The sequence below is a fragment of the Peromyscus leucopus genome, chromosome 5, assembly GCF_004664715.2.
Source record: "Peromyscus leucopus breed LL Stock chromosome 5, UCI_PerLeu_2.1, whole genome shotgun sequence".
Classification (NCBI taxonomy): domain Eukaryota; kingdom Metazoa; phylum Chordata; class Mammalia; order Rodentia; family Cricetidae; genus Peromyscus; species Peromyscus leucopus.
Window position 1 is genome coordinate 74,424,559 of NC_051067.1, and position 13,667 is coordinate 74,438,225.

The 13,667-nt window shown below is 51.8% G+C and overlaps 1 protein-coding gene across 1 annotated transcript; it reads left to right on the top strand.

The window, feature by feature from the left end:
• The first annotated feature begins 7,686 nt into the window (after window positions 1–7,686).
• Ndufb7 (NADH:ubiquinone oxidoreductase subunit B7) lies at window positions 7,687–13,612 on the top strand. Its single transcript, XM_028862850.2, has 3 exons — window positions 7,687–7,877; window positions 12,938–13,106; window positions 13,421–13,612. The coding sequence occupies exons 1-3, from the start codon at window positions 7,766–7,768 to the stop codon at window positions 13,551–13,553; spliced, it is 414 nt and encodes a 137-aa protein (XP_028718683.1). The 5' UTR covers window positions 7,687–7,765; the 3' UTR covers window positions 13,554–13,612.
• Window positions 13,613–13,667: the final 55 nt, after the last annotated feature.

A 13,667-nucleotide genomic window follows, 5' to 3' on the forward strand; every position in this document is an offset into this window, starting at 1 on the left:
CGATTATAAATGGGACCTCTCAAAACTGAGAAGCTTTTGCAGGGCAAAAGACACAGTCAATAAGACAAAAAGACAGCCAACAGAATGGGAAAAGATCTTCACCAACCCCACATCTGACAGAGGATTGATCTCCACAGTATATAAACAACTCAAGAAACTAGACATCAAAATACTGAACAGTCCAATTAAAAAATGGGCTAAAGAGCTAAACAGAGAGTGTCTGAGAGTGCCTCTCTTGTTCTAATTTTTAGTCTTTGTTTAGTAGTGGTTCTTGGTTAAATTGGTGCTATTGGGCTACTTCTTCAGGGGCAGCTGATTTCGATCGGTGAATTATATACTTATGATTCTGGTGATCTGGTTTGGTGGCTGGGTAGCGCCTTCTTCTGTGTTCCCAGGTCACGTTTTGTTCATTTGTCAACTTCTCAGCTGATCTTGTTTCTTCAGACTTCAAACTGTAGGCATCTGAATCCTCTCCCAGATGGGTTTCAGCTGAGCAGGGTAGTCTCACCAACACCTCCAAGTTGTAGGGTTTCACAGGATCAGGAGCTGGGCTCTGGGTTGTCCTCAAACGGAGTGTTCAGATTCGTTCTGGTTCCGACCCACGGAGATAGCTTCTTCCCCAGGTGTTGGGGTTAGGGGCGTCCCTGTTCCAAGCTGCGTCTGCTTGTCTCCGTCCCTGGGCCTGTCTACCTCTGCGGTCTGCCGCTGGGCCTGTATGTCCCTGTCAGCTGCCGCTGGGTCTGTCTGCCTTTGCAGGCCGCCACCGGGCCTGTATGTCTCTGCCAGCTGCCGCTGGGCCTGTATGTCCCTGTCGGCCGCCGCTGCCGGGCCCGTCTACCTCTGTGGGCAGCCTCCGCGGGCCTACCTGCATCTGCTTGTCTCCACCGCCGTGCCTGTCTACCTCTGTGGACCGCCGCTGGGCCTGAATGTCTCTGCTGGCTGCCGCCGGGACTGAATGTCCCTGTCGGGTGCCGCCGCCGGGCCCGTCTACCACTGCGGGTTGCCTTCGCCGGCCTACCTGCATCTGCTTGTCTGCGCCGCCATTCCTGTCTACCTCTGTGGGTCGCCGCTGGGCCCATCTACCTCCGCGGGCCGCCGCCGCAGGCCTACCTGCGTCTGCTTGTTTCCGCCGCCGCCGGGCCCATCTACCTCTGTGGGCCACCGCTGGGCCCGTCTCCCTGTTTTCTTTATTAGTTTAGCATCCAGGAGATACAGGTGATCAATTGCAGAGGGCATTTAACAGTAATTGATTTTTATATTAAAGTCTGTTTTTTGCAGAGTCTAGACCCTTTTGAGTCTGGAGGTGTGAATACTTCTGGACTGTTACTGCTACTTACTGTCTGGGTGTACTTGATGATCCTTGGCCTCCGGCTCTATAGTGGTCCTGTAACAATTAGCTGAGTAGTTAATTGGATGTTTGAATATATTATTAGAGACACAGAGGGAAATAGATGCAGCAGAATATGGTCAATAGAGACAGGAGAGGGAACCAGGAAGGAAAAACTTGTGGGGTGAAACCTCATTCTTCTGGAATTGGTGACAAGGCAGTGGATCCTGGTGTCTCTGGAACTTGAGAGAGCAGGGCCCTGTCTGTGTCACTGTGTGTGAGGAGGAATTCTCCTGGGGTGAGGGTAAGAGAAAAGGCTTCATGTGAGACAGGTGAATCCAGTGGGGAACGCCCTCGAGCTTAGCAGCTGAGGGGGTTACAAGAATTACCTTGAAGGGTCCTTGCCATTTAGGGGGAAGGGGTGAGGGACACTGGCCTGGAGGGGAAAGAAGGACCTGATCCCCAGTGTGGATTTGGGGTGGGCATGGGTTATCACATGGTTGAGGTAAGGAGTGGCCAGCGAAGTTCCACAGGAGAGGACGCAGATGACAGGGTAAGGGTGTTAAGAGGTGGTCAGGGAGAGGTGACAGTTTGGATAGGAGGCCCGGTGTTACAGCCGGCAACCACATGGTGGCTCACAACCATCTGTAATGAGATCTGGCGCCCTCTTCTGGCCTGCAGGCACATATGCTGTATACATAATAAATAAATAAATAAATAAATAAATAAATAAATAAATAAATAAATAAATAAATAAATAAATCTTAAAAAAAAATAAAGAAAGAAACCGGATATGCCTCCACCCAATTCAAAAATGAGTCCACCATCACAAGGAGACATTTAATTCACCTGACTGTGGGCATATGGGTAAAGTAGAGCTGCCAGTCGGTCCCTGGAAGGGAACCTCTGGCCTGGTGGGTAGGAAAAAGCTGACTTCTGTACTTGGTATTGGGATCTGGTTTTTGGCAGATCTCACAAGAGGCAGTAATAGTTCTTAAGAACTGTAAGTCCTCAGAGGTGGGCTGCAGGTGGGCTTTTATGAATTGAGACAGAGAAAGACTATTAGGGTGAAAGAGCTGGTGTAGATAGGACAGAATTTGCCTAGTGTCAGGGGTTCCCTGTGAGGATGTGGGTTGCACTGTATGGATTCCTGTGGTGAGTGGGGTGGGTCTTGGCCCTGGAGGGCCACTGTCCTAGCTGCCTGGTCAGCCTGGTTATTTCCCTTAGAGATGATGGAGCTATCAGTCTGATGAGACTGGCAGTGGATAAATCCTGTAGCCTTGGGGAGATGGGAAGCTTTTAGCATGGCTATTATTTGGCCTGAGTTAGATGTGGATCCTCCCTTGGCTGTAAGGAGCCCACGCTCTCTCCAAATAGCAGCGTGGGACAGGAAGATATGAAAAGCATATCTGCAGTCTGTGTAAACATTTAGGGATTGTCCGTGCCAATGGAAGACACGGGAGATAGCTATCAGCTCAGCCTGTTGGTTAGTGGTGTGTATAGGTAATGCCTGTGCTTCTACCACCCCAGTGTCTGACACTATGGCATAGCCCACTTTATGGGTCCAAGTCATGTCACCAATGTCATTTATTACGCAGCACAATGTTAGTTAAGTGGCACTGTTTACCATGCGAGAAAAGCCATGAGGCACAACAAAACCCACTATAAGAGTTTATTAAGGGAATAGAGAGGGGTTGTGAATAGGCCTATGGAATGACTGTGCAGGAAGAGAAGGAAGGAAGAGGTGGAACTTGCTTTTATAGGTCCCCCACCCCACCCCCTGCCACCACTCCCCCCCCTGCCCCCGCACATGCACATCTGGGTTTACATAGCTAGGTCATGCATGCGCATAGATTACATGCTCACACTGCATGCAAATTATGTGATCATGCAGTGCACAGATTTTGTAGGACGTAAGGCCCTGGGATGACTAAGCATCTTGCCTGGCTACTGGACATCACATGTGCAGTCATGTAGCTGGGGGAGTGGCTAGGAATTCTAACACTGCATGTCTCAGCAGTCCCAGTCTGGTGCTGGAGTCCATGAGGCTGCATGTCTCAGCAGTCCCAGTCTGGTGCTGGAGTCCATGAGGCTGAATGTCTCAGCAGCCCCAGTCTGGTGCTGGAGTCCATGAGGCTGAATGTCTCAGCAGCCCCAGTCTGGTGCTGGAGTCCTACAGAGCTACTGGTCTTCAGTCTATACTGGAATCCCAAAGAAGTAGATTCCAATGCCAGAAAAGGATGCCTCAGCAACAGGACAGATGAACTTGTCAGCATTGAGTGAGGGCGAGTAGGCAAAAAGCAAAAGCTTCCTTCCTCCATGTCCTTTCATGTGGGCTGCCACCAGAAGGTATGGCCCAGATTTAGGATGGGTCTTCCTGTTTCAAATGATCAATCAGGAAAAAATTCCTCACGTGTAGTCATCTGCTTGGATTTTAGCTGATTCCAGATGTAGTAAAGTTGACAACCAAGATTGGCCATTACAGACAGAGAGACTCTGTGTGTGACACACAGAGAGAGATTAATGTGAGTATGTGTGTCACAGGGAGACACAGAGAAAGAAAGAGGGAGCTTGAATGTGTGTGAGACACAGAAAGTGTGTGTGTGACAGAGACAGAGAGCAGGGGTGTGACAGAGAGACAGAGTATATAATACAGACAGAGACAGAAAGTCAATGTGCTGTATGTGTGACTGAATGAAAGAGACAGTGTGTGTGTGTGTGTGTGTGTGTGTGTGTGTGTGTGTGTGTGTGTGTAAAAGAAACATAGACACACGGAGAGATAGGGAGCTTGAGTGCACATAAAACACAGGGAAAGTCAGAGAGTCAAAGAGGAAAAGAGAGACGGAGAGCATGTGTATGGTACACAGAGAGTCAGGGACAGAGAGACAGAAACAGAAGTTACATGCGAGACACAGACAGAGAGTGTGTGACACAGAAAGAAACAAAGAGTGTGTGTGAGTGTGTGTGTGTGTGTGTGTATAACACACATAGAGGGACAGAAAAAGTGTGTGCGTGTGACAGAGAGAAACAGAGTGTGTGACACAGAGAGGCAGACACTAGAAGAGACAGAGAGAGAAAGGATACAAAGAGGATGTGTGTGACACAGAGACAGAGAAAATCCTAACTCTGGAAACACACACTCAGACACGGAACCTGGAGGAATGGAGCTGGAGCTGACCTGGAAGCCTCCTCCCGGAGAACTACCCCCTAATATCTGAAGAGACTGCGCAACCTCACACAGGAGAAAAACATTAAAGAGCTGACTACATGCCTGGAGTGCCCGTGGAGCACGCAACGCTCTTGTGGCAAGGTGCGTGCGAGACCTAGGGGACAGGCAGCAGCCATCTAATGGGTCTTTAGGCATGCTCAGCAGGGGGGACTTCAGGCCTGCTGCTGTAAACCTAGCCCCCTACCCATGGCTGGGGAAGCCACGGACCCCAGAGGAGACCCTCCTACTGAGATTCTCCTAAAGCAGTGTAAGTTTTTAACTGCATTCTAAATAGTTATCCTTATAAACAAGACAAGTGAAGCTCTCGCCTTTCAGCAATGCTTATTTTTTGCAGCAGACGGAGACCATTACAGAAATCCACAGCTGGTCAATATGCAACTTGTCCATCTAAGGCTCAGGGGACACTGTGGAAGAGAAGCCAAAAAAGATTGTGCAAGCCAGAGGACCAGGACCTCTGCTGTGAGGTGGCGTCTTCTATATACAACATGCAATCTGCTCACATAAGATCTCAACATGACCAGCACAACAACACTAGTTGGTGCCAACTAGTTATGAAAGCTCACAAGGTCTCATCACTACATAAAGAGCTACAGGCAGTTGATGGCTGAGAGTAGAGGCATCTGGACCTGCCACAGAGGACCAGGAAAAGCCCACAGGGCCTCGACACTACACAAAGAACTATAGGCAACTATGAAATGCAGAGAGCAGGAGAGGCAGTCTTCCCCAGGAAGACACCAATTGGTTGTCTAGTGCCAGTCAGTGCTGAAAACAGACAAGCCAGTAACATTATACAGACCGAGCAGGCTATACTTAGGAATATATATGTATATACATACATGCATGAAATAGCAATTCATGAAAAAAGAGGCCATTAATAACTTGAAAGAGAGCATGGGGAGGTATATGGGAGGGTTTGGAGGGAGAAAATGGAAGGGAGAAATATAATTATAGTCTAAGCTCAAAAATTAAAAACAAGCCAGATGATGATGGTGCATGTCTTGAGTCCCAGCACTTGGGAGGCAGAAGCAGGTGGATCTCTGTGAGTTCGAGGCCAGCCTGGTTGACAGAACAAGTACCAGAACAGCCAGGGCCATACAGAGAAACCCTGTCTCAAAGAAACAAAAATAAATAAATAGAAAAGCTTAAAAAAAAAGAAAAAGGGAAATAGAGATACAGATAGTATTGTGTGCATGTATGTGTGTAGAGAGAAACACACAGAGAGAAGACACACAGAGAGAAAAGTGTGGGTGTGTTTGTGTGTAGCACTCAGAGAGAGAAAGAGACAGAGAGAGAAGAAATGGAGAAACAGAGAGAGAGAAATGACTCAGTCAATTTTAAAGTGCTGTCTTGGAACCACAAGAACCTATGTTTGACCTCAAGAAGCCAGGGTATGCTAGCTGGTTTTTATGTCAACTTGACATCGCTTAGAGTGATTTCGGAATAGAGAACCTCAGTTGAGAAAATGCCCCCACCAGACTGGCCTGTGGGAAAGCCTGCAATACATTTTCTTATTTACTGATTGGTGTGGGAGGTCTCCATTGTGGGTGGTGGCACCCCTGGAGTGGTGGCCATGGGCACTATAAGAAAGCAGGTTGGGAAAGTCAGTAAAGAGCTCTCCTCCGTGGCCTCTGCATCAGTTCCTGCCTCCAGGTTCTCGGCCTGTCTGTCTTCCTGCCTTGACTTCCCTGCATGGCGCACTACACCCTGTGAAATGAACCTTTCCTCTCCAAGTTGCTTTTGGTTGCAGTGTTTTATCACAGATGGAAACCATAACTAAAAGACCGTGTAAAAAAGACGCTGGGCAAGGCAGCGCATGCTCGCAAACCCAGCACAGAGGAGGCAAAGACAGGGGGCTGCCTGAGGCGAGCTGACCAGCCAGCCTGGGGACCTAGTCTGGACTCAGGAAGGAGACGTTCTGAAAAGAGAAGCTTCCCTGGTTCAAGACTTCACTTCAGTCTGAGTCAAATATGCTGTCCCTGACAGAGCAAGACACGGAGCAGGGGAGGACCCACCCTGACAGGTGGCACAGAAGAAGGACTCCATCCCTCCTTGGTTCCTTCAGAAGCTCTAGGAAGACCCTGGGAAGAGCAGCAGGTCTGCTCGCCTTCGTCAGGGTTTGGCTCTCAGGGTCCCGGGGAGAGCACTCCCTTACCGTGTTCTAGCCCAGGGTCACAAAGGTACTGTTTTGGGGACAGCTGGGAGGAAGGCTCAGTCACAACATGGTTGCTTTACAAACCCAAGGACCTAAGCTCTAAACTCAGTCCCCAAGCCCCACGAAAGAAAAATTTGGGTGTGGTGGCACATGCTTACAATTCCAGGACCAGACAGGCAGATAGTTAAATCTCTTGGACCTCCTGACCAGCCAGCCTGTCCTACTTGGGGAGTTCAAAGCCAGTGTGAGACACTGTCTCAAACAAGATGGACCGTGCCAGAGTAATGACACCCAAAGCTGACCTCTGACCAGCAAATGTACTCATATGCACACGTACACATGTGCATACACACCGGCACTCCTATGAAAAGTGTTTGGAGGTTGGGAGGTTGGAAGTGGTGGTGTACTTCAATGATAGAGCACTTGTCTACCATGTGCTAGGCTTTGGGGTCTCTTCCAACACCAAAAAAAAAAAAAAAAAAAAAAAAAAAAAAAAAAAAAAAAGGAAAAGAAAAGAAGGAAAAGAAAAAAAATTAATGAGCCAGGCAGTGGTGGCACACGCCTTTAATCCCAGCACTCGGGAGACAGAGGCAGGGGGATCTCTGTGAGTTCGAGGCCAGCCTGGGCTACAGAGTGAGTTCCAGGACAGGCTCCAAAGCTACACAGAGAAACCCTGTCTTGAAAGACAGAAAAAAAAAAAAAAAAGAATGAGCTTGGGAGATGGTTTCCGTGTATGAAATGCCTGCCATGCAAGCATGTGGAACAGAGTGTCCACAACACCCATGTAAACGGCAGGCTTGGTGGCACACATTAGTAATCCTAGCACTGAGCAGAGAGAGCACAGACGGGCGCCCCTGGAGCTCCCTGGACAGCCAGGCAGTCTAGCCAACCGGCGTCCGCCACACCCGCCCTGTCTCCTCCACACCGCCAGGGGGTGCCAGCAGGCCAGGACTGCTTCCCCCACCGCTCATCTCCATGACCCGGAAGCCAAGGAACAGTGCTTCCAGGTAGGAGCGAGGTGACCCCGGCTGCCGAAGGAGGGTGAAGCAGAGCAGCTATGGGGGCGCATCTAGCCCGGCGCTATGTCTGGGACGCCTCGGTGGAGCCCGACCCCCTGCAGATGCCCAGCTTCCCGCCGGACTACGGCTTCCCGGATCGCAAGGAGCGCGGTGAGCTCAGAGCGCAGGCGCGACTGCAGACCCCGCGAAACTCGGTGCTGCCTGTGTGCAGAGGGTCGGTGGGGTCGGGAGGGCGCCTGACCTCCTTCAACGTGGAGGCTTTGCGTGCATGGCTGGAGCAAAGGCTTGGGACAGGACAGCCGATTGCGCGAAAACGAGGCCGCGCAGGTGCTCTTCGTCCTGGGCACAGCGCGGAGCATAGGGACGTGTTCTTTGCATCCCCATACAGGTGTCGCTCTTATTTGGCTCCGTACAAGAGTACAAGGTCGGGGTGGGACTGTCATGCCGTGCATCTGTCCCGTCTAGTGGGATGGTGCTGGCGGTGGAACCCAGGACCTTTTGTGTACATGCACGGCTCTTGTTCTTCCTATGTGGGAAAATCACAGGCTTACAGAGTGACAGCTCTGGGCAGAGCCCCGTTTTGGCACTTGGGATGCCCCATGGTAGCAGAGAAACACTGGCGCGGTCTTCGGGGAGCCCACTGGGCAAGCAGATCTGACAGAAGCAAAACTTGAGGTGTGGAAGCCAAGGCTAAAAGAAGCATGTGTATGGAACTGATGAGGCTGGCTCCAGGGACGGGTGGAGCCCTCACTTGTAAGCAGAAGAAAGACACAAATTTGCATTGCCAAAAGGTTTGTGGTGTAGGCTGGGAGATGGCTCAGTCCGGAAAGTGCTTGCCATGCAAGCATGGGGACCCGAGTCCCCTGTGGAACCGTGAGCAAAAGTCTGTCTTCTCACCCCAGGGAGGGAAGCAATGACAGAGCAAGGTAAGGGTAGCACTGAAGTCCAGCTTGGTGAACCAGTGAGCTCTACTGCAGTCACAGGAGCAGATGACAAAGACAGCTGCCATCACCAAAAGCCTACCCAGCATGAGGGACCGCTCCTTTAATCTGCTTCCCCCAGGGAGCTTGGTTGAGCTGAGCTGGTCTAAGCTTGGGGAAGGAGTGGCCTGGTGAATCGGGTCCATTTCAGGGTTTCCTAAAGCTGTTGTTTATTTCCTGTTTAAGAAGCTCTGCTCCCTGGCTTGGTAGTGCACACCTTTACTCCTGGCGCTCAGGAGGCAGAGGCAGGTCAATCTCTGTGAGTTCCAGGCCAGTCTGGTCTACAAAGCAAATTCTAGGACATCCAGGGCTACACAGAGAAACCCTGACTTGAAACAAAAACAAACAACAACAACAAAAAAAAAGGTTTTATGTGGGAGAAAACTGTCACACATGTCAAAGGCTGGTGGAGCTATCCGTGTGCTCCCAGTACAGGGGAGGTAGAGGTGGTTCCAGGGACCTCACTGCCAGTCAGTCTAGCTAGTAAGTGAGCTCTAAGTTCTGTGAAAACTTGTCTCATACGGTGGGTGAATAATTAGAGGAGACATCTAACTCTGTCTTCTGGCCTACACACAAACACACACACACACACACACACACACACACACACACACACACACACACACACACAGTCTTAGTGACTACTCAGTAGGTGATGGCTTGTAGACAAGGAACCCTCCGAGGGATGGAGTCCAAGGACATGCATCTGGGTATGCTGGGAGGTAGTGTAATCACTCAGGGTCCTGACCCATGGAGTCCTTCAGCCCCAACTGAGCCTGCAACCCATCTATCCACCTGACAGCACCTGACAGCCTGCTTTGCCCATAGTCAGCTTTGGAAATAACCAGCACTCCCTACCTCCGGCTTGGCTAAACCAAAACCCTGGTCATACTAACTCAGCCAGCCCTATGGCCCTGGTATCCGGGTTCCTCCCTCATTGGACCCCTTCCTGGTTGCTGTGGAGTCGGACTGGTTTAACTCACAGCCGTTCCCTTCAGCCCCTGGAGCACGGAGGTCACAGCCAGCCCGTGTGCTCAGTGACACCAGCCTTTGGACACCTCCACAGTTCTTTAAGCCTCTTCCTGAACCTTGGGCATGCTCCTGTAGGAAAGCAGGAACGGCTTCCCTCCCCTTCCCATGCGTCCTCAAACTCCTCCTCACCCTGGCCTGGCAGAGCCCCCATTTCAGGTGAACCCCCTTATATCCTCCATCTCCCCTTTACAACGCAAGGACTCTGCTCTGGAATCCCTGCAGTCTCCTGTGGGCATGCCAACACACTGCCTATCCATAGTTAACATCCTCCTGGACCCAGACGTGGTGGAGGGACATCATGAGTCCTGGAGTACACAGCAGTCCATCTCAGAAACACGTGTAAAATCCCATCCTGGCCCAGCTCCTCCGGCTTCCCCTTTCACTGAAGGGCTTCTTCAAAGCTCCCCAGCCAGATCACTAGGCCCACCGTCATTCCTCGGTTCTACCTTGATCACCTCCATCTCCCTGGACTTTCACTCCCTGTGGGATGCCCTGAAGCTGAGGCCCTGTCCTGGAGACAGCTCACAGTTACCTTGTGTGCAGCAGTACTGCCACATTGATCTCCAAGGGAAGCCTTAACCTTGAACTTGGGATGACATTGCTGGCTTGTTCTCTTTTATTGCTGTTTGTGTTCGTTGTAGTGTGTGAATGTGTACGTACCCATGCATGTTGGCCAGAAGTCAGCATTCAGGGTTTTTTCTTCAAATCACTCTTCACCTTCTCTCTCCCCAGAACCACCACCACCCTCCACTGCCACCTTAATTTTTAAGACAGGGTTTCATTCTGTAGCACAGGCTGGCCTCAAACTCCAGATCCCCCTCCGCCTAGCCTCTTTAAGTGCTGAGATCACAGGAGAAAGCCAACAAACAGGCCCAGCCAGAATTTTGTTTGCTTTAGAGATAGGATCTTGCTATATAGCACAGGCTAGCCTCAAACTTAAAAGCCTCTTACCTCAGCCTCTGAAGTGCTTAGGTTCCTGGTATGCACCCTCTGCAGTCTCGGAGCTCTGCCCTCCCCTTAAGCCTTCGGTCCTCACTTTCCCAGTCACTGTAAAGGACAGTTCCACCTTCCTTCCTTGGGTTCAGGCCCAAACCCAGGGGAAGCCCTGACCCCAGCCCTATCGCCTCAAGGCTTTGTCACCGTTCTACCTGGAAGGCTTTCCACAGGCGTCTTCTCATGGCCCCACTGTGGGAGCCCATTTTCAGGTTCCCTAGCGGCTTTCTCCAGCAGGTCTGCATAGAGGATGATTGGACCACGGGCCTGAGTGCAGGTGTTTTGTAACTACCAAGGGGGAGGTCTTTTGCTCCACCCCTTGGCATTGTTATAAACAGACCTTTGGAATAAAGTTCTGGGCCGCTGGATAAGGATGCAGGCCCACCCGAGTCTATCCTGTGTTTTTTTCTGTTTCTCTCCCCTATTTCTAACCACGTCTCTTATCCCTCATCCCTCAAGAGTGCTGGGGTAAATAAGTGTGGGGGCTGGTCCCCCACACCCCCCTTTCCAGCACTCCCTACCCTTGGTTTTTGGTTTTATGTTTTTTCTCCCCAGTCAGTAAGGCTGCCAGACAATGAGTGTATTCTGCCTACTTGTCTCCCTCTGAAGACAGATACCATCTACCCGCCTGGCTCCGGACTACATTCCTTAACTTAGCAGGCAGCCGTGTGCTGAAACTTTGCTGCTAGCCTGTTGTAAACTGGAGATGAGAGGCAGGAGCTTGGGTTGCTAACCTGAGCTCCAGGTTGGGTGGCTCCAGCAAGAGCCTGCCTGCCTGCAAAGTGAGCCCCTGGGCCTGGAGTAGAGGTGTAGCATGGAGGGACCAACTTCATCAGCCAACTAGGGTAACAAATCAGAGGTGAGGGTCAGACCTTGTGACGTTGTGGAGAAGATGCTTACTGTTTGGGATTGGAAAACAGAATTGGGAGGAGATCCGGGGAGGGTGCAACAAAGACAGGAAAACCTGCCCAGGTTGACAGGTGCCCTGAGTCACAACTGGGCACCAGGTTAGAAGCTCAAAAAGGGCACAAGGACCTGAGCCCATGTGAGAAAGAGGCCGGTAGCTGGAAGCAGAGTGGGCCAACAGCCCTGAGAGGAAGACCGGCAGTGACTGATGTGGTGGTGTTTGTGCAGTGGAGAAGACTTCCCAAGGCCTCACACATTCGAGGCAGACACTCTACCACTGACTTAATTTTATTTTATTTTGATTATGTGTCTGTATAGAGATTCGGCCATAAGAGTTCAGGTGCCAGACAAGGCCAGAGAGGGCATTAGATCCCCTAGAGCTGGAGTTACAAGCAGTGGTTATGAGCTGCCCAACATGGGTTTGGGGAACAAAACCCCAGTTCTCTGCAAGAGCTCGTAACCACTGAGCCGTTTCTCTAGCCAGCTGGCCAACTTTTGTATATTGATTCAACATGAGTTCTTCCTCCTAGGTTGCCCACATTGGCCTTGAACCCACTCTGTAGCTCTCCTGCCTCAGCCTCTTGAGTAGCTGAGGTGACAGGCCCGGAACCACCAGGCCTTCTGTGGGAACATGTTTTAATGCAATCAAAGGGCTAGGACCAAGGCACAGGTGGAGAGGAGGCAGGCCTGTAGACGCGTCGGGTCCTGCTGGGCTGACGGTATGGGATTGTGGGGCACAGTGGGTACAGGTTGGGATATGACAACTATTCCTAAGCCAGTGATGGACATCCCAGCCCCGAGCTGGATACTCAATGTGCACCACATACATGGTGATGTTTATGTCAGCATCAGACTCCATACAATGACAGTTCCAAGTCCTGTAAGCTAGTGACGAACCTATCTTGTCCAAGTACACTATGCTGGTTGCACTGGCCCACCTAATGATGCATTCCTGAGACACTTGTCACCACAGCTCTGTTCGCTTAGTTGGCAGCCTGGCAGCATGTCCATGCTGGAACTGGCATCTTTCTGTAGTGGGGAAGCAGGGGGCCTGAAGGTGAACACTGAGCTCCACCTCCTTCGGGACTTTTTGGAAGACAGCATCACTGGAGGAAGGGATGTGAGAGCCCTCTGTACTGTTTAGATGCCCAAAAGGAACAGTCACCCTCCTTTCTGCCAGGGCCTGGCCATAATCCGAATGGGTTCTGCTAAGCCCATGAGGGACACCCTGGGGGTTGGTGGAGTGGGTTGGGAGTTGGGGGCTGGCTCTGGTGCTGAGAGCCTCACCACTCCCCACAGTGATGGTGGCCACGCAACAGGAGATGAACGATGCCCAGCTGACGCTGCAGCAACGTGACTACTGCGCCCACTACCTCATCCGGCTGCTGAAGTGCAAGCGGGACAGCTTCCCCAACTTCGTGGCTTGCAAGCATGAGCAGCACGACTGGGACTACTGCGAGCACCTGGAGTGAGCCCGCCCCGCCCTGCCCTGCGCCTGCCCTGTGCCTGCCCTGCCCCGCCCCTGGCCCTGCCCTGCGCCTGCCCTGCCCCTGCCCTGCCTGCCCTGCCCCCTGCCCTGCCCTGCCCCCCCTGCCCCTGCCCTGCCCCTGCCCCTGCCCTGCCCTGCGGGCACCCCACGGGGAGGGGCTGGAGGGGCTGGAGCCACCTGAGGGGCAGGCCAGAATTCCAGCGGGGGGAGGGGGAGGGGAGGGTTTCCTGGTGGCTGGGAACGGAGCCGGGCCAGGGCCTGTGGCACTGAGACCCTCTCTGTTCTGCCCTCAGCTATGTGAAGCGAATGAAGGAGTTTGAACGTGAACGGCGACTGCTCCAGAGGAAGAAGCGGAGGGAAGAGAAGGCACAGCGGATAGCCCAAGGCCAGGGAGAAGGAGAGGTGGGCCCTGAGATGGCCCTCTAGGGGTAACCCACCTACCTCTGGACCTACAGTGAAATAAAAGCTTTGGGTCACCTGCCTAACCCTCGTGTGTACTGCCTCAAGGGTGGGAGGAACAGTGGTACCCCTAAAGAACAC

Coding starts and splice junctions, on each gene's coding strand:
- Ndufb7 (XM_028862850.2), top strand. CDS start 7,766: ATGGGGGCGCATCTAGCCCGGCGCTATGTCTGGGACGCCTCGGTGGAG. Junction 7,878..12,937: donor CCCGGATCGCAAGGAGCGCG/GTGAGCTCAGAG, acceptor CACTCCCCACAG/TGATGGTGGCCACGCAACAG. Junction 13,107..13,420: donor GACTACTGCGAGCACCTGGA/GTGAGCCCGCCC, acceptor TTCTGCCCTCAG/CTATGTGAAGCGAATGAAGG.